The sequence below is a fragment of the Castor canadensis genome, chromosome 7, assembly GCF_047511655.1.
Source record: "Castor canadensis chromosome 7, mCasCan1.hap1v2, whole genome shotgun sequence".
Lineage (NCBI taxonomy): Eukaryota > Metazoa > Chordata > Mammalia > Rodentia > Castoridae > Castor > Castor canadensis.
Genome location: NC_133392.1, coordinates 1,395,767 through 1,421,145, shown reverse-complemented (window position 1 = coordinate 1,421,145; position 25,379 = coordinate 1,395,767). Strand labels below are relative to the sequence as shown.

General features: G+C 57.0%; 2 protein-coding genes across 5 annotated transcripts in view; one reads left to right on the top strand and one right to left on the bottom strand.

The window, feature by feature from the left end:
• The first annotated feature begins 568 nt into the window (after positions 1–568).
• Dpysl4 (dihydropyrimidinase like 4) lies at positions 569–17,916 on the top strand. Of its 3 annotated transcripts, none has more exons than XM_074078033.1 (14): positions 569–1,099; positions 5,310–5,398; positions 6,132–6,316; positions 7,972–8,136; positions 9,354–9,415; positions 9,517–9,597; positions 10,566–10,634; positions 11,019–11,139; positions 12,234–12,390; positions 12,754–12,895; positions 13,560–13,730; positions 14,185–14,364; positions 15,815–15,980; positions 17,032–17,916. In XM_074078033.1, exons 1-14 carry the CDS (start codon positions 584–586, stop codon positions 17,121–17,123), a joined length of 2,196 nt encoding a protein of 731 aa, XP_073934134.1. In that variant the 5' UTR covers positions 569–583; the 3' UTR covers positions 17,124–17,916. The 3 variants fall into 3 exon arrangements, with proteins under 3 accessions (XP_073934134.1, XP_073934135.1, XP_020038571.1); XM_020182982.2 differs by lacking the exon at positions 569–1,099 and adding an exon at positions 1,851–2,009; XM_074078034.1 differs by lacking the exon at positions 13,560–13,730.
• Positions 17,917–19,681: 1,765 nt separating this feature from the next.
• The window catches only part of Stk32c (serine/threonine kinase 32C), an 85,363-nt gene continuing 79,665 nt past the window's right edge, over positions 19,682–25,379 (bottom strand). Inside the window, exons 11-12 of one of the 2 annotated variants that reach the window (XM_074078035.1) lie at positions 21,199–21,266; positions 19,682–20,276 (exon numbers count right to left, since the gene is read on the bottom strand). In XM_074078035.1, the coding sequence (XP_073934136.1) occupies positions 20,132–20,276; positions 21,199–21,266 (213 nt within the window). In that variant the 3' untranslated portion in view covers positions 19,682–20,131. The remainder of the gene's footprint in view (positions 20,277–21,198; positions 21,267–25,379) is intronic. The other variant, XM_020182963.2, reaches the window with a different exon arrangement.

Sequence of the window (25,379 nt, the reverse complement as noted above, 5' to 3'; positions counted from 1 at the left end):
TCACCTGGAGGACAGCTCTGCAATCAGAGGTACCTGTTTGGCACCTGGCTGAGGCTGGCCATCTGAAAGGCCAACTCTGGTGAAGTTATCAAATGTGAAACAGAGGAGAAAGAATTCAAATACCATGGAAAGGGGAAGAAACTCTACACCTGAATGAGAATGGTTGGTGACATCTATTGTAGATGATCCTACACAGGTGAGTGAAGGAGGTTTTATGATCGGTTGGGGAGTGGGGCGCCCAGGTAGTATGAAGGCACAGGAAAGCTGCAGACTTGGCTCACTGACATGCTATGTCCTCCTGTTGAACCTGGGCTCTGAAGTGCCCCTGTGCTGACAATACAAAAGCTAGAGTCTTTTTGTTCAAACTCTATCGCTGCACGCTCCCTGGAGTGGCAGCATCGCCCTGAGATGGGCTGAGAGCTCCTCTGCCTTGTCTCACTGCAAATCTCAACCTCATCTTGCTGAGGATTCAGAGTCAGGGCCTCCCTGTTCCCCACGGCCCTCCCCAAGCTCCTGGAGGAGTGGCCGGAGTTCTGCTAGAAGGCGGCCTCTCCAGGAAGCTCTTCCCGCCCGCTTCCTGAGAATGGGGCGGGAGTCGGAGCCCACGCGTGTCCAGATGGCGTGCGACCTCACTTCCCAGGAAAAACTGCTCCCAGAGCCAGACCCGACGCGTTCAGCACCCACTGCGTGGACAGCGCCAGCTCCACGAGGCCGGGCGGGGTCGGGGGCCGCCAGAGGGCAAGGCTGTGAGCCCGCCCCATCCACGTGTCTAGCGCAGACCTCTTGCAGAGTGCTCAGGACACCTGGCCGCCCATCGCCTACTCCCGCCATGACCGCGGCTCGGCCACACGGGCCCACGAGCCCTCCAGTCCGGCCCAAGCTCGGTGGCGTCTTTCGCTGCGTGGAGGACGCCTTTGAGAACAAGTCTCTGCTGCTGGACGCGCCGCGCGGCTACTGCCAGGCTCCCGAGGTTAGAGAACTCCGCTGCGGGCTACACGGTCACTCGGAGTCACCCGGAGAGCCGGAAGGAGGTGACCTGGCGGCCACGGCCAGTCCTCGAGAGCAGCCTGGCAAGGCCTCGTCCTGTGGCCCTCAGCAGGTAGAGGACACAGAACCCGGGACGCGGGCGGAGGCGTCGGTGCGCGTAGGGCGCTAGCTCAGGTTCCCCGAAACGCCGCACACTCAAAGCCGGAGCCTCAAGGGGTACAGCGAGTCCGCCCTTTGCCTGTCTCGCCTGGACCTGTCCCGCCCATCCTGTGACCCGACTTCGGGCCCCGCCTCGCGGTCCCCCAGTCCATCTCCATGTCTCCGTATGCGTGTCTCTTTGTCTCTGTCTCTGCCTGCGTCTCTCCAACTGCCTGTGACCTCTCCATTCCTGTCCCGGGCTCCGCGCGGCTAGCCGAGGAGCAGCCTCGCTACCGCCGATCCCGTGGCTCGCGCTCCAGCCCCGGGCCGTCCGTGGACGAGCCGGGCTTTGGCCACAGACACCTTCGGACAGACTCCCGCTCCCGCTGCGCAGACGAGCCCCGGAGCCTGGGGCGCCCGGGGTACCACTGGGCAGGGCTTAGGCAGAGCCTTGGCAGGACATGGCCGAACTCTCCTCCTCCCCTTCCCAGGGCGCGAACTCCGCCTACGTCGGCCGGCACAGGTCGCAACCCTGCCCTCCCCGCTCAGCATCGCAGACCAGGGTACAGCGGTCACAGCTTGTGGTCGCACGGTGTCTCCAGCGAGGCTGAGGGGCGCGGGCGTGGGGGCGGAGCCTGAACGCAAATGAAGGCCCAGGGGCGGGACCTGAATGCAGATGCGTCGTCCCGGGGGCGGGGCTGGGGCGGGGCGGGGGCTGTGCGTTCAGCGAGCGCGCATTCGGACGCCCGGCGCCGGGCGTACAGGCTGGGTTCTGCGCTTGTCCTCCGCCCTCGCGCCCACGCCCGTGTAGCCCCTGCTGGGGTCTCATCCCGTTAGCGAGCAGGATGTCCTTCCAGGGCAAGAAGAGCATCCCTCGGATCACGGTGAGCCCGGTGCCCGCCCCCGCTTCCTACGGCCCCCATGCCCACCGCCCGGAGTGGGCCTGCGCGCGGCTCCTGCCCCCGCGCGAGCCGAGGTCCTGGCGCTAGTCCTTCCTCTCCGCTTCGTGGCTCGCAGCCGGCGGCCCCCCAGTGGGGAGCGGCGTACAGGCCCCGGCGGGCCCGCCCGCTCTCCAGAGCCTCCCCTGACGTGGGCTCCGAGAGGCCTGGCTTGCGAGGGGCCTGCGCCCCGGAGCGCTGGTGGCTCTGCTCGTCCGGGCCGGGCCGAGGAGGGGGAGGATCTGGTCACCGGCTGTGCCCCCGGGACGGCGGGCGGACGCAGCCTTTGTTGGCCCAGCGGGCCTGGGGCGCGGGATGCGGGTCCTGGCGCAGCCTGCCGGCCGCGGGGCCCCTGGACGCGCCGCTGCGAAGTAGGGAGCTCTTTGTCCGAGACAAAGCTATTTAGCCCTGGCTGCTCGGCCTGGGTCCCCTGGAGGCCCCGAACCCCTCCATGAAGCCGGGTTCTGAGGCTTCGCGGGAGGTGAGCACTCACTAACCACTGCCGGGGCAGCCCCAGCCTTCCGAAGGACATGCACCGTGCGGGAGGTCAGACTGCCCACAGCCCTGCCAGGAAACAAAGCCTGCCCACTGGGCAACCCCATCTGGGAGGAAGGGGGAGGGAAGAGCTGGACCATGGCAGGGAGTCCGCGGGCTCTCAGACCTAACTCCAGGTTTGTTCTCAGGAAGGCCTTAGCTCTGAGCCTTTTGGGGGTTCATTCCTTCCTGAGAAACTCAAGGAGGAAAGAGCCCCTCTTCTACCCGACGCGGGGGAGGGTCCTACCTCAAGTCTGCCCACTGCCCCTGGAGGTCCAGGCCTAAGGAGGAAGTCCCACCAGCCAGCTGGCACTAGGTAGAGCTCGCCGGGTGGCTGCAGGACCCTCCTGGGGTCTGCGGGGGAGGGCGGAGGTTTACCAGAACTTCCACCCCATCGTGATTGGGACCTCAGGAAGAGTATCCAGTACAGCCCAACTCGTTCCTCCGTCTTCTTTTTATTTTTGGTGGGACTGGGGTTTGAACTCTGAGCTTCTGCTTGCAAAGCAGACCTTCTACCGTCTGAGCTATGATTATTCTATTTATGGGAACAAGTCTCCAACCCATCCTCCCAATCTCAGCCTCCGAAGCGCTAGGATTACAGGCTGAACCACCCACTCCTGGCTAACTCATTCCTTCTGGATTCAAAACCCAAGAGGACCCCACAGTCCAAGTTCTGGTGCCTGAAAACTATAGATGTGAACAGGGACTCCACACTCTACAAGTCTCTCCCAGCCTAGTCTTCCTCTTTCTGGCCAGATTTTCCTGAAAATGAGCTGGTCCGTGGAGAGGTGGAGGAAGACAGCCAGGGGCCGCAGCCTGTCCTGAACCCTGGCTGTGGCAGCTAGGCACAGTGGGTGACTGTGGTGGGTCCAGGAAGAGCTGGTGCTCATTAGGGATGGGCAGTGGGTGCTAGGACTAGGAACACACTCAGCAAATGGCACCAGCATTGCTCTGTGCCCAGCAAGCTTCTGCCACAATGGGTGTCACACAGTACGTACTTTCAGCTGCATGGGCCATGTTGCTTCTGTCACACCTGTGGAGTCTTGGACAAGAAGGCTCATGATGTCACTCCAGATGGAGCTTATCTGTGGACACTGAAATGCTAATTTCATAAAATTTTTATGAGTCATGAAACATTCTTCTTACGGTTTTTTTCAACCAGTATGAAACTTAGAAACCATCTGTGGTTCCAGGCTGTATGCAGATGGGAGAGGATTGGATGTGGTGTGTGGAATAATTTGCCAATCCTGTGAAAATCATGTTAGTGGGTTTACCATTAACCAGTAGAACACTGAAGGTTCAGCTGAGCGGTCTGAGGTCAGTGAGGACAGTGAATGAGGCAGTAAGGCTGTGCTCCACTGGCTCACAGAATTCTGCTTACTACACTTTCAGTTGACTGACTGTGGGGAAGGAGCCGGAAGCCAGGACTGGAACTCTGGGCATGTGGCCAGCTCCCCTGTTAAATGCAGACTAGTAATGGGAGGGAAAGGGCCAGCAGGCAGGTCTTACCACTTACACTGTACTGTGTGCTCTCCTCCCCTTTTCTCTTTGTTTCTCTCCACTGATGGATCATCACCCCGACAGCCACATGAAGTTCCACCAGTGGCACCCACTTTCTGCCTAACTCCTCCTTCCTCACCATTTAGTAGCGTTCGTAGAAGTGGTTTCATGGCTGCCAAGCAATTCCTGTCTGCTGCCACAGGCTCATACGCCTCCAGGCTGCACCAGAGCTGTGGCTGCCTGATTTCTTCCTTGCCCTTCACCCCCATGGCCTTTCCATCAGCAAGTCCTGCCCACCTGACTCTCGAATCTGTCTCTCATTACTCATGCCCAAAACCCTGGTCCAGGGCCTCTTACCCGGACAGCCTTGGAAGACACCTAAGTATTCCCCTTGTTCTTATCGATCAGACCTTGATTTAACCTGCTTATGCCCCACCCCCAGCCCACTGACTATCAGAGACCTATGCTCCCACCTCTGTCCATCTCTGGGTCCTGCCCCTGCCCTTGGAAGGCTCCAGTTCTCGGTTTCTTCTGGGATTAGATATCAACTCAAAGTCTGTCCTGCCTCAGGGCCTCTGCACAGGCTGTTCCCAGGCCTGGAATCCCACCTCCCCAGTGTATCCCTTCAGAGAGCCCCTTCCCTATCCCTCAGGCAACCTGTCACGTCACCCTCCTTATACTCTTTTATATTTGTCACTGTCTGATGCATGTCTTTTATTCCATCTCTCTCCTTGCTGAGCTGCAGCCTCCTGGGCAGGGGACCATGCCTGCTGGGACTCTGCTTTACCCCACACCTCCTTGCACTGATGTAGGTCTGCAGCATTGTGGTGCAGTGGAAGCCCAGCTCCATCGGCTGCTGGTCCTTGGTACAGGTGGACACAGGGGTGGCTGACCAGCAGGCTCTCCAAAGTTGTGAGCTGGCTACCTCATCCTTTGGCCTAGAGTTTTCAGTCAGAGGATCAGTTCAAAGATGTAATTTCACCAACTTTGGCTTTGCCCTGCTGTCCTGTTCAGCCCTGTGCACTCAGCGACTCTGTGCAGTAGTACAGGGCTGCATGGGGTCTCTTGAGAAAGCAGTCTTAGGGTGTGGTAAACAGTGATGGGCATTTGAGCTGGGTTTTTTAATGCCTAATTGTTTCAGTGATAGTTCCAGGGAGAGGTGTTGAGTAACTCAGTGTGAAGAAAAAGTATCCATCTCTTTGTTTGCACCAGAGCGACCGCCTTCTGATCAAAGGTGGGAAGATTGTGAATGAGGACCAGTCCTTTTATGCCGATCTGTATGTGGAAGACGGTTTGATTAAGTAAGTTTTTGCCCCACATACCTTCATAGGCCACATGTGTGCACGGTCTGTGGGTCGTCACACATGTGCACGGGATTACATGGTATGCGGTGAGTTCCTTTTGGGTGAAAGCCACACAGGTGCTTTCTTCTTTTACAAATCCCATCCCTGGAATGGCAGCATGGGGGCTGTGATTGAGCCCAGCCTGTGGTCATGGCTCCTCACAGGGAGTCACGGCTCCTCAGGAAACTGAGCGGCAGCTGCTGTGTTTCTTTACGCTACCACAGCACTTAGGAGAGCGTCAGGCTCACAGCAGGTGCATCCTGACCACACCTGTTCACATCTCTGCTGGCTCTGCCAGGGGCTCTAGCTGCTGGTCAGTAAGGTCACAAGTAGGAACTCCAGTGGGAGCCAGGGAGGGAGCAGCATGTGTGTAGGGCTGGGTCCTCCGTGTTGCCTCCTGGGACACCTGATAGGAGTTTTGCTCTCTGGCCTCTCCAGGATCTTGGCACACAAGTGGCTAGCCACTCTGCCCCTTTATTTAAGGGCACTTGTTCTCAGCACCACTGCATGCCCTGGTCCACTCAGGTTCTTTTTTTTTTTTTTCTTTTTGATGGTACTGGGGTTTGAACTCAGGACCTCGTGCTTGCTAGGGAGGTGCTCTACCACGTGAGCCACACCACCAGTCCGCCTACTCAGGGCTCTCAGATCCAGGTTCCCTACAAATGGTGAAACCTTACCTTGTTGCTTTCAGACAAATTGGAGAAAACCTCATCGTCCCCGGGGGCATCAGAACCATCGATGCCCATGGCCTGCTGGTCCTTCCTGGTGGAGTCGACGTCCACACCAGGCTGCAGATGCCCGTGCTAGGCATGTCTCCTGCTGATGACTTCTGCCAGGGCACCAAGGCAGCCCTGGCAGGAGGGACCACCATGATCTGTGAGTGTCTGGGCCCCACTTCCTAAAGGTAGCGTCTGGCCCATTTGTGGGCGGTAAAAAGAGTTGTGCCGGGGGTTGTGGTCAGTTCTGTTTTCTTCCTTGTATCTTAGTGGGAGAAACAGGAGCTTTCTTCTGCTACCCCTCTCCCTCATTCTGGGTCATTTTGCCTTGGCCAGCTCTGCAAAGCTACTGGAATTTCTTTGAGAGCAAATGGATTTGGGCCCAGGGAGCTGGGAGCTGGGCCAGGGTCTGGGCTTTGGAAAACCCACACGCCTTGGACCAGGGAAGGGGTGTGCTATTTGACCCTGACCCTCCTGTTTCTGAAATGTGATTTGCAGAAAGTTCCTGCCCATGTTAAAAACTTGACAGTGGAGGCTGTGATTTTAGAGAAAAACAACAAAGATAGAATCATCATTATCCTGTAACAGCAGAGTTTCCATCTTTCAGAGCTGTGTGCCAGGCATGGCCCCGTCCTGACAGGCCTCAGCTCACAGCTCTGCTCCTGAGCTCAGTAGTGGAGCCTTGTTTTAACAGCTCGTGAGGGGCTCACTGAAGGGCCAGGACAAGACCCCAGTGCCTGCCCCTTCCTGTGCTCTGTGGCCTGGCGGTGCTGAGTCTCCACTCTGCTGTGGTCTCGAGTCTTGCTGTCCCTGGCTCCCCATGCTTGCTCTGTGTGATGCCTCCCTGATCTGCATGGTGAGGGAAAAGTGCATTCTTCTTACAGAGCCGGGAGGATACCGGAGTCACCGTGTGTGTGTGTGTGTGTGTGTGTCCCCACGGAGGGGGACTTACGGCACTTCACAGGTAATACTTAGCCATTGCCACACTCACAGCTTGGTTTGGCTTACTTAGTCACAAATTGAAGGAAAACCAACAGTGGGCCACCCTGAAAGTCGAACAGGAGGCTGGCCACCCAGGCCACCGCTGCTGAGGCAAGCACCATTGTAGCCCAAGACGGCCAGGACAGCTGCATTGTTGATGCCACCTGCTCTGTGCCAGGGATGAGGTGTGGACAGGAGATGCCTCAGGAAGACAGAGAAATGCCACTAACATGAGGCTGGAGCTGTTGGGAGTGGGCATCCACGCCCAGGGTCCTGACTCATGAGCTGAGTGATGGACACTGTGTCACCCACTGGGGTGGGTGACGTGGAGTTCCCTAGGGGCTCCTGTCTGGCTGCCCCACTCTGAGCTCTTTCCTGGCACACCCCAGGAGAGGCCAGCAAGCAGTGTTTAGACCTAGGAGTCCCTACAGGGGCAAGGTGGCACTGTTCAAGGTGTGTGAAGCAGTGGGGCCCATGGAAAACTAGCTCAGTGTGGGGTGGTGTCTGGAGGTGTGCAGCCCAGCAGGGGCCAGTACCACGGACAGCGCACTGCTCTTCTTCCTGCCTTAACCTGTGCTGGAGGTTGGCAGAGCCCCAGCTGCCTTCGGCCAAAGCCACCTCTTGGGAGCAGCAGGTCCCGTTGGGAGTGGGGTTGTTTCAACTCGGGCTCCCTTCTCACCGAGGCTGGGGGACATGGGACAGAAGGTGCCTCTGAACAGTGCAAGGAGCAGGTGTGTCCCTCTTCTGCGTCTTCCTCACCTCCGTTTCTGGGAGGCAGTGGTAGGATTCAGTGACTGGGTGCGGGAGCCCAGTTGACTCTGCTGCACCCCACAGTGGACCACGTGTTTCCCGACGCGGGGGTGAGCCTGCTGGCAGCCTACGAGCAGTGGCGGGAACGAGCAGACCGTGCAGCCTGCTGTGACTACTCCCTGCACGTGGACATTCCCCGCTGGCACGAGAGCATTAAGGAAGAGCTGGAGGCCTTGGTCAAGGACAAGGGTGAGCGGCAAAGAGAGAGCCTGGGCTTCCCTGTTCTGCCTGGCCACCTGCCTGTGTGCTATATGGGAAGGAATCCCTTCCCTGGCCCCTGTGTCCTAATGTACTCTGCTGACCTGATCCTGAGGGTAGGTGTGCAGGGATTAAGTAGAAATCAGATAAAATCATTTAAAGTCCATTATGCTTGCAAAGACTCTGGGCTAGGAGTTCTTCTCCCTCCCAAGAGACATATCTTGTCATGGCTCTCCCTACAGAAGGGTGCAGTGACCAAGCTGTCCTTGGATTCTCCTGTTTCTTAGAAAAGAAACCACTCGGTGAAGGAGACACAGCTACACATTTTCCCAGTGCCTTGGGGAGATGGTTTTAAGCCCTGTGTCTCTGCATTGCTGCTTATACTGAAACAGACACGTTTATAAACTAGGATTTGCTTTGTGCCCATAAAAAGTCTTGAAGATAAAACCACATCAGAGTTTTCTAGTGGATTTAACAAGAATGGATGTGCTATCATCGAGTCTCAGGTGACATCCATAGGTCGCAGACTAGAATAGGTCCAGGGTATTGGGTAGACTCTGCTCAGTGGGTTGGGGCTATGTCCAGACCTTAGTAGTACCCACACAGGGACTGGTCCAGACAGGTGGGCTCGCTCTGCCTGCCTAGTAAATGGGAAAGCTTGTTCCTCCTCTTGCTTGGACCCCAGCTCCATGGGCAGTGGCCCCTGTTCCTTCTGCTTATCCTGAGAGCCCAGCCCTGAGGTCCGCTTGCCCCTCACAGTATGACCTGTGAGCTGGAGCATGGCAGAGTGGGACTCAGGCATTGAAGGCAGGTGACATTCCAGGTGGCCCAAGTGAGGTTCTTCCAGCACATTAGGCACAGGCTGTGTTTCCTATGGAGCGCAAGGCATCAAGTCCCTTGCGCTCTGTCCCTGCCAGTGGAGGGCCTGTTAGATAGGTGTGGGTGTTCTCACCTGTCTTCACCACTGGGTGAGTAATGATTCCTGAACCTAGGGCACAAAAAGCAGGGAGGGAGGGAGGGGCTAGGGTGCAATCAACTCAATCCATGTGTTCCCGCTTGGGTGGTGGAAGGGCATACCCCCCTGCAAGGTGGCCTTGCCAGCTGGCACAGCTCCCATGGGAGAAGGTTACCCCCGTCCTGGACCCTCTGGAGAGTGGGGAACAGTGAGGCTCCCTGAGTTGTCTGAGCCCCTCCTGACTCTCCTCTAGGTGTGAACTCCTTCCTGGTGTTCATGGCGTACAAGGACAGGTATCAGTGTACTGATGGCCAGGTAAGGGCAGGTGCACAGGGAAGGGAACAGGCAGGGGTGTCTTTGGCTGCTGCAGTGGTGCAGCCCTCCAAACACAGAACCCCATCTGCCTCTCTGCCCAGATGTATGAGATCTTCAGCATCATCCGGGACCTGGGAGCTGTGGCCCAGGTGCATGCAGAGAATGGCGACATCGTGGAGGAGGTGCCATGGGGGCAGTGCTGTGGTGGGGATGGGAGGGGCGTGACCTTGATGATAGACCCTCAGAACCTCCAAGGAGGAACAACAGCCTGGAGGACTGAGGCCACCATGGATCAAGGCCCTTGTCCAGGAGCTGAGTCCTTGTTTTCCTTACTACCAGCAAGTGCGGTGTAGGCTTAGTGGCTGCATCCTTCAAACACATCCCAGGCAGCCCTGGGCCTGTGAGGTGGGGCAGTCCCATCCCCTGGGCCAGTACTGTCCCCTCTGGCTGAGGCACCCCAGGGTCTGAGAAATCTAAAGAGCTTAGGAAAGCCATCCTCCAGCCTCAGTGGGGGTCACTTCACACAGCACACCTCACTGATGTTCCAAATTCATGAAGACTTCTTGGGTTGGGTCAGCCCTGCCCTGCTCCAAGTTCAGCAGGAAGGCAGACACTCAGGAAGGAGTAGGTGGGGTCCCTGGTGTCCTGTCCACCTGTTTGGCCTCAAGGGCATCAGGGCACTGAGTACACCTTCAGGCAGGCCTGGTCCACAGTCAGGAGAAAGTCGTGCCCAGCACACTGGTAGGCAGAGCATGTCAGGGCCTCCCACCATGTTGGGGCAGCTCTTTGTCCAGGTCTGCTTCCCCCACATTCTTCATGGCACAGCTGGTACCATGTCTTCCTTAACACACGAGGGAAGCTGCAGCACACTTCTTCAAGGACGAAGGTGCCAACCCTGACCGTGCAGAGACCCCTGCTCCTGTGCTCACATCCACACATGCCTGCTGGGGGAATGTTACAGGGGTCTCAGCCTGTCAGTCAGGAACCTTTGGCTTGAGCCAGCCTCTCCCTCTCCTCTATGAGTTTTCATAGCTGGGCCATTCTGGGAGGCCTGGAGGCCCAGGGCTCTGCCAGGCAGCAGGGCCTGTAACCATGGACTTTATACCAGCTCCCCTCAGGGCTGGCACAAGATGTCCTGTTGGTTTATTAGGAGCAGAAGCGGCTGCTGGAGCAAGGCATCACCGGCCCCGAAGGTCACGTGCTTAGTCACCCTGAGGAGGTGAGTCTGGCCAGCCCACAGGGCCATTCAGACTTCGTCCCCAGACTGCCACTGCCATCGGGGACTGAGCTCACCAGCTCTGGCTTTGTGGCCTGGGCAGGGGTGCGTTTACTCTGTCCTCACCCAGGAGCTGTAAATCAACAGACCCTCCACTGCTAGTCACGTGCCCCTATAACCACTGTCACCCCACAGCCTAGGTCAGGCCCTGGGGACTGTGGATCTGCCTGGGTGTGGGTGCCAGGCACTGAGTCCGGACTGGGCCCTTTCCCTATCAAAGATGCTCCTATATGCTGGAGTCCTATGGGTGGCCCATGGGCATCCCAGAACCCACACTGGTCAGGAAGTCCTTGTGGCATGAGTGCTCACTCCCCTCACCATCCCCAGGTAGAGGCTGAGGCTGTGTACCGAGCTGTCACTGTTGCCAAGCAAGCCAACTGCCCACTGTACATCACCAAGGTGATGAGCAAGGGTGCAGCTGACGTGGTTGCCCAGGCCAAGCGCAAGGGTGAGTACGGCCCTCACCTCCCCACATGTTCACAGCCTCCCAGAGCTCTGCCCACTAGGCAAGGCCCTCGGGTGGTGAAGAGGGCAAGCCCAATGGAAGCCTGTGGCCTAGCCCAGCCTCTCTGCAGGACATCTGCTGCCTGGGTTAGACCCAGGGTGCAGCAGAGGGAAGCACAGGTACCCTGAGTCCCTCCGAGGAATGGGGCTGGACTCCAGTCTCCAGCCTTAAGGGAGCAGCAGCTGTCCACCAGAGGCCCTTGAAGCCTACTGTAGGCATACTGGTGTCTATCCACAGGAGCCAAGGGCAGGGTTGGCTAAGTGTGTGTGTCTGAGAGAGAGACTCCCTCCCTAGGAGGCCCCGTGTTCACGTTTGCCATGGTTTTAGAAGCCAGGGTGCATATCCCAAGGGCTGGGGTGTTCCTGCCCACAGCACACTCAGCCAGCTGAAGTTGGGCACATGTGCCCTGGCAGGTGGTGAACCATGTAGCCCCAGATAGGCTGCTTAGCTCAGAGGGTCAGTGCAGCCCTAGCAATCACCAGGGTTCTGGAGAGGGCCCTGGGTCAGGGCACAGGACTGAGGTGATGGGCAGAGGGTGACAGGGTCTGCAGAGACCAGCTAAGGAGTCGTACCCTTCCCCCAAGAAGCTGCTTTGTGGCAGGGCAGCCCCATCCCACCCTGAGCCTGGCATTTCTTTCTGTTCACTGTGGGAGCTGCCTCAGCCTGGGCCAGAGCCCTGGAGGGGGTCCAGGACTGGTCAGCCTTCGCACCAGTAGCCCGTGGGTGGGCAGTAAGTTGTCACATCTCATACAGTGGCCCAGCTGGCGTGCCGAACCCTTAGGATAGGCCATACACGTGGAGCTGATCCATTGTCTTACCAGCTGATGCAGACCCTGTCCCTGAGGGGCCCCAGAGCTAATGACTGGCCTCCTGGCCAGAATTAGGAGCCCCTAAAGGGGGGGACAAGCTGTACCCAGCCAAGAAAGCAAAGGGCATTGAAGGTGTTGGCAGTGGCAGCGCAAGGCCTGCATGTACTCTGGGCCTGGGTGTGCACACGTCAGCAGGTGGGTGCCTTTCATGGGCCTTGCTCACTGCAGGGGTGGTTGTGTTTGGGGAGCCTATCACTGCCAGCCTGGGCACTGACGGCTCCCACTACTGGAGCAAGAACTGGGCCAAGGCTGCAGCCTTCGTCACCTCACCCCCCATCAACCCGGACCCCACCACTGCAGACCACCTCACCTCCCTGCTGTCCAGGTGAGCAGCCACTCTGCAGAGGCCCATGCCAGCCCACGGGCTCCACACGTGCCCACCACACCTGTGCCTCCTCTGCATGAACCCTGGGCTTCTGCAGAGCAGGGAGACTGGGGTGGGGAGGGAGGTGCACAGCCCTTCAGTCCCAGTTGGGGCTTCACACGCCATGCCCTGCCTCTTGACGCCCCCCAGCCCCCACCCTGGGGTCTGTCCACATCCTCCCTCCCTCTTCACTGGAGCACCAGCTCTAACTAGCTTGGACCTCGCACAGCCCACGTGACTGTGCTGTCGGGCTGGAGATGCTCCAGCCCTTGCCAGCTCAGGAAGGCCAGCCTCTGAGCTCCTCTGACCTTGGCCTGTTCCCAGTGGGGACCTCCAGGTGACCGGCAGTGCACACTGCACCTTCACCACTGCCCAGAAGGCCGTTGGCAAAGATAACTTCACGCTGATCCCTGAAGGCACCAATGGCATCGAGGAACGTATGTCTGTAGTCTGGGAGAAGTGTGTGGTGAGTTCAGTTCTGGTGGCCCAGGCACTGGGAGGGGTGCCAACTCTGAGAGCAGCGCCCTCCCAGCCCGAAGTGCTCCTGAGGTAGAGGCTGGGCCCCACCCCACCCCCAGCTCAGCCTGGCCATCCAGGGTCCCTAGACAAGTGGTCTGACCCCTCTGGATGAAACTCCTACTACCACAGGCTGCTGCTGCCCTCCCTGCGGATTCTGATGTCATGTTCATAGGTCGAAATGTCACACTGCCCCATAAATATGGACAGGTAGTAAGTGTGGCTTAAAAATTTTAAGAAGAATGTATTTATACACCCTGGTTAGTGAATGCAGAGCCTTGTCCTCTGTGGCACGACTCTGTGTCCCAACCCACTGGCCCTGCCGGGGCTCTTCCCTCAGTCACCCCTGCCTCTCCAGGTCCCTCAGGACACAGGGCTATGACCAGAGCCATGCTGTCTGCCCACAAAGAAAGCTGAGAAGCTGGGCAGTATCCACAGGAGGGGTTACACTGCAGCCCTGCCTGGCCACGGTCATTAGTGCCCCAGCCTGGGTTGGCATTTGTTACACCGGGATGTTGCCCTGAGAGGCTGTCTTTGGAAACCCCTCCTGGACGTGGGCCACCCTAGTGACCAGATGCTGCTCCGTCCCCTCACACGGCCTTCTTGCTTCTCAGGCCTCAGGGAAAATGGATGAGAATGAGTTTGTCGCAGTAACCAGTACAAATGCTGCCAAAATCTTTAATTTCTACCCGAGGAAGGGCCGTGTGGCAGTGGGTTCTGATGCCGACCTTGTTATCTGGAACCCCAGGGCCACCAAGGTCATCTCTGCCAAGAATCACAACCTGGTAAGAAGGCACTTCCCTCAGTAGGGCCTGACCTGGGCCCCAAGGATCTTTCCCAGAGAGTTCCAGGGTTGGGGACCCCTGTCCACACCCCCATCTCAGCTCTCAGTGGCCTTGGCCCATCCCCAGAGACATCCGTCCAGCAATCTCAGCCCAGGAGCTCATGTTTACTGCCCCTAAGAGGTATGTGCCCAAGGCTGCCACCCCATCCTACAGGAGACTGAGGCAGAGGGCACTGCCCCTGCCTAGGCAAGGACAGGTGGCCTACTTGCTCTGCAACCTTTGTCCTTATGAGAACAAAACCGAGGGATGCTGGGTAGGTTGAGGCCTGGCCGCCCCAGCTGCATCTCGTTGGGGTCATGGGCCTCCTGCAGTGCTGGTTGGCCGAGAGAGAGTCCTGGTGTTGGGACAGGATCAGGGCTGACAGGCTCTGGCCCTTGTTGGCTTCTCTCTCCAGAATGTGGAGTACAACATCTTTGAAGGTGTTGAGTGCCGAGGAGCCCCCTCGGTGGTCATCAGTCAGGGCAGAGTCGTGCTGGAGGACGGAAACCTGTTCGTCACCCCTGGAGCTGGCCGTTTCATTCCCCGGAAGACATTCCCGGACTTTGTGTACAAGAGGATAAAGGCCCGCAACAGGGTAAGGGCCTGACCTGTTGGGGTCCTCACATGGGTGGCGGTTGTGGAGTGCTCTGTCCTGGGTGCAGGGAGTTCTTCCATGTGAGGTTTTGCCTCCTGGTTGGTCTGGCCCTAGTCCCCTAGATGTTAGGAAGGCAGTGTAGGGGGAGCAGAGCCTGCTGCAGGGGAGCAGGAGGACTGGTCATGGGCCTGGGGCCTCCTGCACCCGCCACCAGCTGCCAGTCACTTCGTAATGGCAGTGTTGGATGCTTCCTGTAGCCAGTAATGCAGTTGCTACAGGAAATGTGGATGTATACTAAAGTCCCCACCTAACCTGAGAAAATCACAAAGGTGTTCCTGCAGACCTTTCAGGAGTTCTCCTCCAATAGAACTTACAAGTCGTGAGCACTTTTCATCAGCCTTCCTCTCCTCCTGTGGTCATTTGCCATGCTTGTCTGTCATCACCTATGTCTGATGTGTCTGCCATCGATGCATTTCACACGCACAGGCCCATGTCGCCCCCGTGCACACCCATGCCCACGTGTGCACACAGTGACCACACACAGGTCACTTGGTCCCAGTTCTCCCTGAGGTGAGGGCTGGGCGCTGGCTTCCCCCTCCACAGTAAGGAGAGTGACATCTGCACTACTTGCATAGACCTGCCTGACCAGGCTGTTGAGGCTTCACAGTTGTTGGCCTAGATCTTAGAACCGCTTTTCCCCCAACTCTGGGTTTGAGCTGGTGAGGGGCACATGTCCTCTTCCCCCTTTCTTGGGGGTGGGCAGGGCAGTAATGGGGACCCTGGTAGGAGCTGCAGCACAGCAGCTCTGTGAGAGTCAGAGGAGGGAAGGGAGGGTGAGGGGGGCTGCATTCAGTTTGCCTGAGTCCTCACGACTCTGCTCCATGCTGGCTTGCTGTCGTCTGCTCAACTGTAATCTTCCTGGGTTTAGTCAGCCCTGGTCATGAAGCTGACCCAGGATCCTGAGGACAGTGCCAACAGGAAGCACAGGCACATCCGAAGGTCATCCGTCCTTGTTGGTTCTCTGGGAACTGCCTTTGGCTTTGGGGGCCATTTTCAAGGAAGACAGGACCCAGAGCCTCATCTCAGGGCTTCCTCAGGGCCATTCTTGGGGCCTGTTTCCAGTTCCAAATGAGACTTCTGTGCAGGTGGCCTTCTCTGTGCATGGTCCTCTAGCTGAGGAGCTGCTGGGTATATGTGTGGGGAACTGCCAGGAGGGGACAGGTGCACAGGTGTGTAGCAGTGACAGGGTGAGTGTGCACACATGCAGGCAACTGTGTGTGCAGGAAGGAGCCAGAGGAGGAAGGCGTGTGTGCAGCAGCATGGGCTCCTCCACTGGAGGGGAGCCTGGCATTCCTGAGCAGTCAGAGTTGGGGTGCAGAGCAAGCAGGGTGCCACTCCCCAGGTGCTCAGCAAGCTCCATCTCTCACACCCCACCTCCTTGGCCCCACAGCTGGCAGAGATCCATGGTGTGCCCCGAGGCCTGTATGATGGGCCAGTACACGAGGTGATGGTGCCCGCCAAGCCGGGAAGTGGCACGCAGGCTCGCGCATCATGCCCTGGCAAGATCTCAGTGCCACCCGTGCGTAACCTGCACCAGTCAGGGTTCAGCCTGTCTGGTAAGTTGAACCTGGAGCTTGGGGTTCCATTGCCAGATCCTGAGGGGCAGGCAGTCCTTCTGGGGCCACAAGGTCTTAGGTACTGGAGGGCTCTGATCTTGGCTGGAGACTTTAGGGCTCCCGCTGCCCACACGACAGTGACCGAGCAGGGGCTTTGGGCAGCCAGTGTGGGGGCTGTGGGGTGGGAGATGCTGACCCTGGTGAGGGGTCCTGTGAGGAGCAAAGAGGGGATGAGTTCTCGCACCCTTCCTGCCCCAGCGTCTGCCCCCAGACATCAAACCTCGACTCAAGCATGTTGGGCAGGGCTGAGCCCAGGGCTAAGCATGGAAGAGAGGGGCTCTTCTCTGAAGGGAATTGGGAATCCTGTGGGAATCCAGCTCCCCCAGCCCAGCCAGCCCAGTCACTGGTGAAGCATGAGGAATGGGTGCAAGCTACGTCCACACCTGACCCAGGAGGGTGCACACCACCAGAGGTGGGCCTCCAGGCAGCTCTCAGCTGCACTTCGAACTGGTCCCAAGCTGAAGTGCTTCCAGAGCCCTGAGCCCCAGTCCTCCCTGCCAACCAAAGCCAGACCCTCTCTCTCTTGTGCCCCTGTCCTTGAGTGGGGACCAAGCTGCTCTGATATCCTGCTTGGGGAGGTGATGACAGGCCCTGATCCTGGGTGCACAGGACCAGGGACAGGTCCCTCAGCATCCAGCACTGTCTTGAAGCTGGGGCAGCCTTCTTTGTCACATGGACCACAGAGGGTGAAGGAGGACAGGAATCCTGGAGGATCGGCCTTGGACCTCAGTCCCCACAGATCATAGGGATCCATCAGGCCCTTTCCTGATCTTTTGAGGACCTTTCAGAGCCTCAGGGATGGGAGAGCCTGCTTGGCACCCATGGCCATGGGGAGTGAAAGTGATTGTGGTGCACATGTGTGAGGGTGTGTGGGTGGGCTCTGCAGTCCTGGTCTCACAGGTGCTTTTTCCCTGCCTGCCCTCCTGCTGATAGATCAGGTCCCATCACTCCCTCATTCTCCTTTCCACACCCCTTCCCTGCCCTTCTTCAGGGTCTCAGGCTGACGATCACATTGCCAGACGCACGGCTCAGAAGATCATGGCACCCCCCGGTGGACGCTCCAACATCACCTCTCTTTCCTAGACCTCTGGGATTTGGGGTCCACCAGTGGGTAGCATGGGGTCAGCTCACCTCAGATAGCTCTTTCCTCTGTAGAAGTTACTTTGAAAGGTGCTTGACTTTGCCTTCCCGTCCCCCACAAGCTCTCCTTTTGGGGTCTTAGATCTTGCTATAAGGAGCCTCAAGAGTGCTGAATTTGGAGAGTTCACTGCCAGGACAAGGAGGCTAGATGTGGCAGCAACAGCTCAGGTGGCCCCCAGCCCAGTACTACGGGCAGCAGCACCTTGACCTCAGTGTGACGGTGCTTCATCACAGGAGAAACTCCACACCTTGAGCTCGTGAGCCTACGAGGTTCTGGGTCCAACCCAGGGGGAGTTTGCTGCCTGCTCCCCATTAGGAATCACTGCCCACGGAAGCCCCAGTGCTTCCACCTGCTCCATGGCTCTAAGGTGCAGCCACCCCCCTGTCACCCTGTCTACCCTGGTGCAGGGGGGCAAGTGTGTGAGCAGAGCTGCTGTGACTTCAGGGATCCACCAACCAGGGACTTAGCATAGGGCAGCTCCCTTCCACATAGGGACTTTGTACACACTTCTAAGGACCAGCCTGAGCTCTTGTAGCAGCCCATCTCCAGGAAGTTTTAGGATCCTTTAGCTAAGACACCCTCCTTTTACTAGGAAATGTGTATTTCCCTGTTGATTAGAGTAGCAGTTTTGTACAGTGCGGAAACCATAGCCAGGAACCTGCATGCTGCTGCACCGAACGGCAGGTTGTCCAAGCCTGATGTCGGGTCAATTAAAGATGTCTGGGTTAGAACCTGCCTATGTGTGTACAGCCCAACTTCTCTCCCTCACATCATCCCCCATGAACAGTAACCCTGCCCTGGCTGAGTGTCGTGAGAGCCACAGCTGGCCACATCCAGCAGCACAGCCTCTGTGCCAGGGGCAGAGCTGGGTCTGAATGGTGGTAGAGACTCTTCCTCTCAGGGAAGGGTCACAGGGGTACTGGCTGTGACACATAGCCGGGTGGTCACAGGGAGGGTGTCCATGCCCATTCTAACGACCCCCAAAATCTGGGATGGGGAGGCACATGGGGAACTACGAGGCACAATTTGCAGTCAGCAGCAGGTGTGAGGGCAGCCCAGGTAGGTGCCACTCACAGCCAGGCCCAGCCTCTTATAAAGATTGCTCTGCTTCTGTGCTCCAGGTGTAGGATATCTTCCCTCTAAGAACAGGGAGGTCTCTACCTACACCAACCACTTAGGCCCATCCTGGGCATCCATTCTCAGTGGTGGCCAAGGAGCGTTTCCCTAGGGACCACTGCTAAGCAGCTTGAGTCTGGGCTCCTCAGAGCTGCACTGGTCCCTGCACACCCCAGGAGGAGCCTATTCTGGTGGCCCGGTGACTGCTTCTGGGACCTTCTCTGGCCCGACTACATTTGATCATTTGGAGTTGTGGGGCTGTGCCCAGCTGATGTCCCCCATGCCAGCATCCCACCAAGGAGAGAAGATAATCAAGGGAACTGGACTGCACCTACATCCCTTCCCAGCATGGCAGAAAGGACAGGTGCACCGTCCCACCATGGCCCCAGAAACTCATGCTCAGATTTGCACGTTTATGCAAAACCCCCAAACTCCCTCATCATATGCCTGGTACCACCAGGTTCCCACCCAGGCCGTGGCCAACCTGGCCCTCTCTGGGGCCTGAACACCTGGCTGGGACTGCACTACCTTTCCTGGTCGTGACTTGGGCACCATATTCCTCCTCGTATGTACACCATGCTGAGGAATGGCCTCACTGAGGGCCCATTGGTTAATCCCACCATGTCTCAGGAGAAAGGCAGCCAAGGGCCCATGAGCTGCCCACTCTGTCCTGCAACTTCCAGCACTGCCTCTAAAATAGCCAGTTCTCCCTCAAGTATCCTGTGGTCATTTTGGCCCTTTGTCACTTCTCAGCTTGGCCAGGCAGAAAGGCAGGAGTGGAGCTGAGGCTTCAGACATAGACCTGGTCACTTTCACAGTGTCTGGGGTAGCTGCTGACCTGGGATGGCCACAAACATGGCTCAGCAATTCCCCCAAGCTACCCTGTGCAGGCCTGTCTGGAGGCCTGAGCTGGTGGGGACCAAGCCTGTCCTCCCTCGGGACAGGAGAGACTGGTGCAGTCCACTTATGCTGAGTTACCTGACCACTGGGTAGCAGTGAGGTGTCCATGCCGGCCCTGCAGGGGCCATACCCCAAGGTTCCTTGGCCTCCGGTGCCATCTCACCTTACTTTGACCTCAAAGTTGTCCTCAGCAGCCCCACTTCTGCAGTCTGTGTGAGGACAATCCTCCAGGGCCATGGTCCCAAGGCTTGGTCTGACTTTACCCCAGCAGGATCTGCCCATGGGACCACCCAGCTGCCCAAGCCCAGACAGGCTTTCTTCACGTCAAACCACAGGCACTGAGTCCCCAGCACCCTCAGACACAGAACACAGCCACAACAGATTAGTTCTTACACTGTAATTCTCAGAGGTGAAAACTATTCAGAAACACAGCAGAAATTGCCGGAACGGTGTGTATCGCTAGAAAATGTTCTTGGTCTTCCCACCCGTCCCTCCCCCCACCCCTACCTTTAATGAACAAGAACCCAGCAAAACCTGAGCCACCCCCACAGCCTTGGGCAGCAAGCTCAGAGGTGTGGGCAGCTGTGGCAGGGCCTGGCAATAAGGCTATGTACAGCCAAGTCCAGAGGGACCAGAGGGCCTCAGCAGCTGCCCACTGTGCTGCCCCTGGCCACCATGACCTGCCAGCCAGTGGCTAGAGGACCTGGCCAGTGCAACCCATGAGATTTCCTCCACATTACAGGTTACCGGGGCCCAGGTGGCAATGGACCTCCTTGCCCGACCATCACCCTGGACAGGCACACAGTTCCTGCCAGCCTTGCCACACTGGCAGGGTCAGTGATCAGGGCCTCGTCCCACAGCCTCCTCCCTCTGGCTGACCCAAGTCTCCAAAGCAGCCTGAGAGTTAACTATCCTCTGAAATTGCCCATGTGGCCTAGCTGCTACCAGCTGAGGGGCAGATGGAGCCACACATGGGCAGGGCCGAAGGCTCCACCTCACTGTCCGTCGTGGGCTCTGCCACATCCATGGTCTCGGGGGCCGGGAGAGGCTCGTTCATGAGGTCCTGGCTCCTCTTCAGCCTAAAGGGATGACAAGGGGATCTGTGCAGCCCACTGCCAGGGCATGGCCTCGCCAGCAGCCCGAGGAGCTGCTTACTGAACCCACGAGCTGTCCAAGGACTCACGTGCCTCAGGGATGTGGCTGGGGTGCCAAGTGCCTAGCGTCTCCCAGTTTGGAAGCCCTGCTCCAGGACATGCCGGGGACCCGATGTGGGGGGTCAGGGGCGGCTCAGCCTATAGCATACTTTTGACTGATGTGCATGGAATTCTTCCGGGCCTAGGGCAGGAGGCTGGTGAGTCTCAGATCACATTAGCCAGAAACTAAGGAAGGCCATACTTAGCACCCATGCCAGAGTCAGCAACCTTGGAACAAGGCTTTCCAAAGAACTTGGCCAAGCCATTCTTCACCCTGTCCTCTGACCCTAGGGTGGGGTCGCTGCCTTCATCCAGCCTTATACTGTCCTGAGCACGTTTCCCAGACTGGTATAGAGCTACTCCTCTGGAACGATCTCCCTCCTTACCAGGATTGGGGAGTCTTGGGCCCCTCTCCAAGGTAGGTGGTGTTAGCTGTGTGTGGCTGTCTTACCCCCATGACCCACCTGTGCCCTTTCTGTCCCATCTGTAACTGACTCAGGAAGGTTTGCTTAGTGAATGAGAGTGACCAAGTGGCAGGAGCTGATGTGAGACAGGACCACCCCAGAGATCAGAAACCCTGCTTAGATCTCCCAGGAGATCCTGGACCCCAGTCCCACATCCATCTAGGTTTCCAGGGAGCCCTCTAGAGGAGCCAGGGCAGGGGCCTCCCACCTCTCCCCTTCATGGTCACGGCCTGTTCTCCCCCAAAGACAGCAGGAGCCTGGCATCACAGGCCAGAGGCCGCATGGCTGCTGGGGCCTTGGCTTGTGTGTCTTTGCTCCCACTGACTCACCCCACACACACTTACTTTTCTCTGTTAAAAATCACGAAGTCCTGCTGGATGGCGTCTAGACAGTCCTGAAGGTAGTCGTTCTCCTGTGGACAGAAGGGCATGCAAGTGACCCATACAAGATGCCGCCAGGGCGGCTTTGAGCACAGCTCCCAGCACTTGCGCCATGCTCTGGGGAAAGGCGTTCGGTCTGCTGAACGATCTCTGCTCTCCTGGAAGTGTTCAGTGTTCAGAGGTCCCGTCCCCGGCAGCCTGAGCACAGGCCTCACTGAAGGCCGTCAGTTCTGAGCGTCCCACTTCAGAGAAGCTGAGCTCAGCCTTGCAGAGTGACTGCCGAGGCCCCGCAGGAAAGGAGTTGCCCTCTGAAGCTTTGGGACTTGAGAACTTTTTGCATGGGGCTGACCTCAAACCATGATCCTCCTAATCTCTGCCCCCTGGGTGTCTAGGATTACAGGTGTGAGCCACCACACATGCTGGGTAGGGTTTAAAATGATGCAGGGAAGCTCTTGGACACTTGGAGGGAATCAGGCCCAGGCTAAGATTCCAGATCACCCTCGGCAGAATGCCGAGGAGGGACGGAAACCTCAGCGGAGGCTGGAGATGAAAGACCCACAGCCCTACCAGATGGCCAGAGGACATGCTTCTCAGCAGGGTGTCGAGGAATGAATGGGGAGGGGGCGCTAGGATGGAGACATCTTACAGGACCAAGCCCCCCGTGTCCCAGGTGGTGGTGAGTGCCTGAGACGCAGAAGCCCGGCCACTCACCTCACCTGTGGAGGAATGCAGGTGACCTGCACTAACAGTAGGGTAGCAAGTGGGATCTGTGATGATGACCAACAGAGCCCGGGGCTCCTGGAAGACAGAGATGGACACCAGTGTCCACACACAGATCAAGGACAGGTGGACAAAGATGTAGCTGGGAAGTCTGCCTGCTTTTCCACACTCAGACCTACAACCACCATCTGAAGGAGGAGCGGGTTCCCTGTGAGGAGGGCCTGGCTAGTCCACACACACTGCCCTCCACCAGCGGCCATTCCACGTGGGAAGGACACGGGACCCACAGGCTCAGTGACCACAGATCCTCCCGTGCTCCCCTCCCCAGTGCCGAAGGATGGAGAACTGCGTGCTTGGCACAGCCCCCCTCTCCTCTCAGCAACTTGACCTGTGGTGATAGCTGTCATGCTGGGGAGACAAGAGACAGGGAGACCTTGGCCAGATGGTAAAGTTTGAGCTATTCAGATGAATTAGTTCTGGAGCCCTGGTGTACAGCGAGCACGGTGACAGCAGTTAACAATGCTGCAGTGCACGGGAAACCCACGGAAAGGACAGATGTTGAAATTAAACCTCACCCTACACAGCACGCACACGGTAATGATGAACTGGGGCGCGCGTTAATCAGGTGACTGTGGTGGTTATTCCACAGTGACTGCCTGGATTTCCACATCAGGGTGTACACCTGAAACGTGTACAGTTTTTATGTCAGTGGTAGCTCAGTGAAGCTATTAAAGTAGTGGAAAGGTGCAATGAAACCTTCTGAAAGTGCACCCCTCCTAACAAACCAGCCGAGTGGAAAACATTGCACCCCGGGTGCAGTGACGGATGAGGGCCGCAGTCAAAGTCTTTCTTTACCTCTTCCAACATTTAGGATGCAGGAGTGGTAGGGCCATTTTTTTCCAATTTAACTCGTAAGTCTGGTCCTGCAAGAACCAGGTGGATGGTGGCAGATGAAGGGAGCTTGGCCACATTTGACCTAATACTGGCTCCACTGAGCCAGGTATAGTGGAATAGACCAATGGGGTCTCTCATAGGAGGCATGTGGCCTCTGAGGTGACAGACAGCCTCCTTTCAACACCCATCAGCAACCAGTATCAGAAACATCCTAACATTCACCTGAGAAGGACATTAGTGTACTTTTGTGGTCCTGCTCCTCTTGTCCATCGTGATACAGTCAGAACCTCCATCCCTCAACATTCACTGTTATCCACTCTACTGCCAGCATCGTGCTAGATCTGGGTGAGGAGAAGCGCACGTCCTCCGGATGCCTTGCGAATCACACATCCAAGAGTGCGGGAGACGAAGCACACAGTTGCTCCCGGACGGTGTTGTAGGGATCTATCTGGTGATGAGGTCCTTCCATGGTGGAGGATATTACTACACTGTGACCTCCTCCACCAGGAAAGAAGCATAGGACCTGGAGGTTTCTTTGTGTTCTGGAAGCTTGAGTTTTCCCCATTCTGAGCAATGGTCTCCTGAGGGCTCCCCTGGATGCCTGTGTCACCCCAGTTTTTCACAGCTGCCCTGTGGAGTTCTGCAGCTGTGCTGCTTGATCCTTTCTGGTGGTTCTGCCTCCAGTCTCAGGGGTTTTTCTCACCATACCTGCAGCAGGTACCTGGCGGAAGGCTCGAGGGGATCTTTCTGGAGAGCTCCGGGCTCTCTGTTTACAGCTCCCTAACTCTCCTTTCCAGCATTTTGGTCTGTCACTGTGGCCATCCTGAAAGAAGTCAGCATCCCAGTAAGGGACAGTCATCAGGAAAAGGTTGGGTTCTGTCCCAAGGCAGGCAAAGTAACTTATCTTGCTATGTCTTGTTATTCCCGGCCTCATTCTGATGACCGGCGGATTGGTGCACAAACACTGCTCTGAGAAAGTAATGGTGACCAGAGGTTTGTGCCACTGGGGGATGAAGGTCTTAAGTCTTGGCCCAAGGCAGGACTCAGCTGGTGAGTTGCTTGACATTAGCACAGGTGTGGCGTGAGAGTGGGGGGGACCTAAAAGGTACTGAAGAAGATGAGTGTTGGTCCTGACCCTGTGTGCCACTATGGCAAGGACCAAAGTCCATCCTGCTAACCTTCCACACCTAGGCTTCCCTAGGAAGAAGCATCTCTAAGGGCTGAGGATCGGCTCCAAAGATTCTAGAAAAAGTGGCTCTGAGTGTGCTACCAGGCACCCCCTCTCTACAAAGTATTCTTTTCCCCTGAGCATCTCCGAGGACTGTCTGCAGGAAACCTGTGGGATCTTCCCCGCCGCGTTTCTGCTGGGCTTCTCCTTCTGAACGTCCACACCAGCGACCTGCCATGGGCTGTTGGAACCCTTTGCCAACACACAAAAAGCTGAATGGTCACAGAAACTCAGATCCCTCTGAGGCCCTTAGACTGACTGCTGTGTGCAGGAGGGTGGATGCATGGTTCCCTTGGAGCAGGCCACTTCTGTGTCATAGACTACACCCCTGCAAACTCCAGGTGAGGCCACTGTCACAGGACTCCACAGATGTCCAGCCCTTGCTGGCTTCTCCCACTCCCTGTACTTCCTGAGTAACTCTCGTGCTCATGAATCCTCAGGCTGGATGGACATCTACAGAGCCTCTATAAATTCTGAGATTTAGCACCTGACCCCGACGTCACTTATGGTGACAAAGGGTCTGGAAAATAGAAACCAGGCTCCAATCCCTAAGTTAGTCAAAAATAGACCTGCCAAGGAGTCCAGATACAATTCCCAACCCCTGCAAACCCATTGGAAATGTACGACGCAGAGCAGTCCAACAGTCTTGACCAAGACGAACAAAACGAGAGGAATCACAGCTCCCGATTCTAAAACTTACTGCAAAGTGACAGTAATCAAGACACTGTGTCCTGCCATGCAGACAGATCAATGCAGCAGAATGATGAGTCTGTAAATAAGCCCTTTTCTTTATGTTCAATTGATTTTTGAAAATGGTGCCAAGCAATTCAGTGGGGAAAGAATAGGCTTTCAATAAATGTTGCTGGGTGCCTGGATATCCATATACAAGAGGATGAAGTCAGCCCCTCCTTACCTGATACCATGCAGAAAAAGCTCAAAATGGATCACAGGCATCCGTGCAAGGGCTGAAGCTATAAAACACTCAGAAGAAAACCCAGAGTAAATCCTGGTGACCGCAGGCTAAGTGATGTTTCTTAGACTTGACAAAGCAACAAGAGAAGAAACAGACGCATCGGACAGCTTCAAAACCAAAGACCTCTCTCATGCAAAAGACAAAGGACAACATGGCAGGAACCCAGAAGATATGTTATCATCCAAGAAAGATACCCACCTGGCACTGGCAGGGGAGGAAAAGGAGTGAAACATTCCCGGGACTGGTCCCCCAGGGGAAAGACCTTCTAACCCCCAGGGAGGAAGGACAGACACCAAACCAGACATGGGAAGCTCAGAGAACCCCATGCAG

Bases quoted from the DNA above. Each gene is read 5' to 3' on its own strand.
- Dpysl4 (XM_074078033.1), top strand. From the start codon at position 584: ATGGGGCGGGAGTCGGAGCCCACGCGTGTCCAGATGGCGTGCGACCTC. The intron at 5,399-6,131 runs GTAAGTTTTTGC...TGTTGCTTTCAG, and splicing joins GTGGAAGACGGTTTGATTAA to ACAAATTGGAGAAAACCTCA. The intron at 13,731-14,184 runs GTAAGAAGGCAC...TTCTCTCTCCAG, and splicing joins CTGCCAAGAATCACAACCTG to AATGTGGAGTACAACATCTT.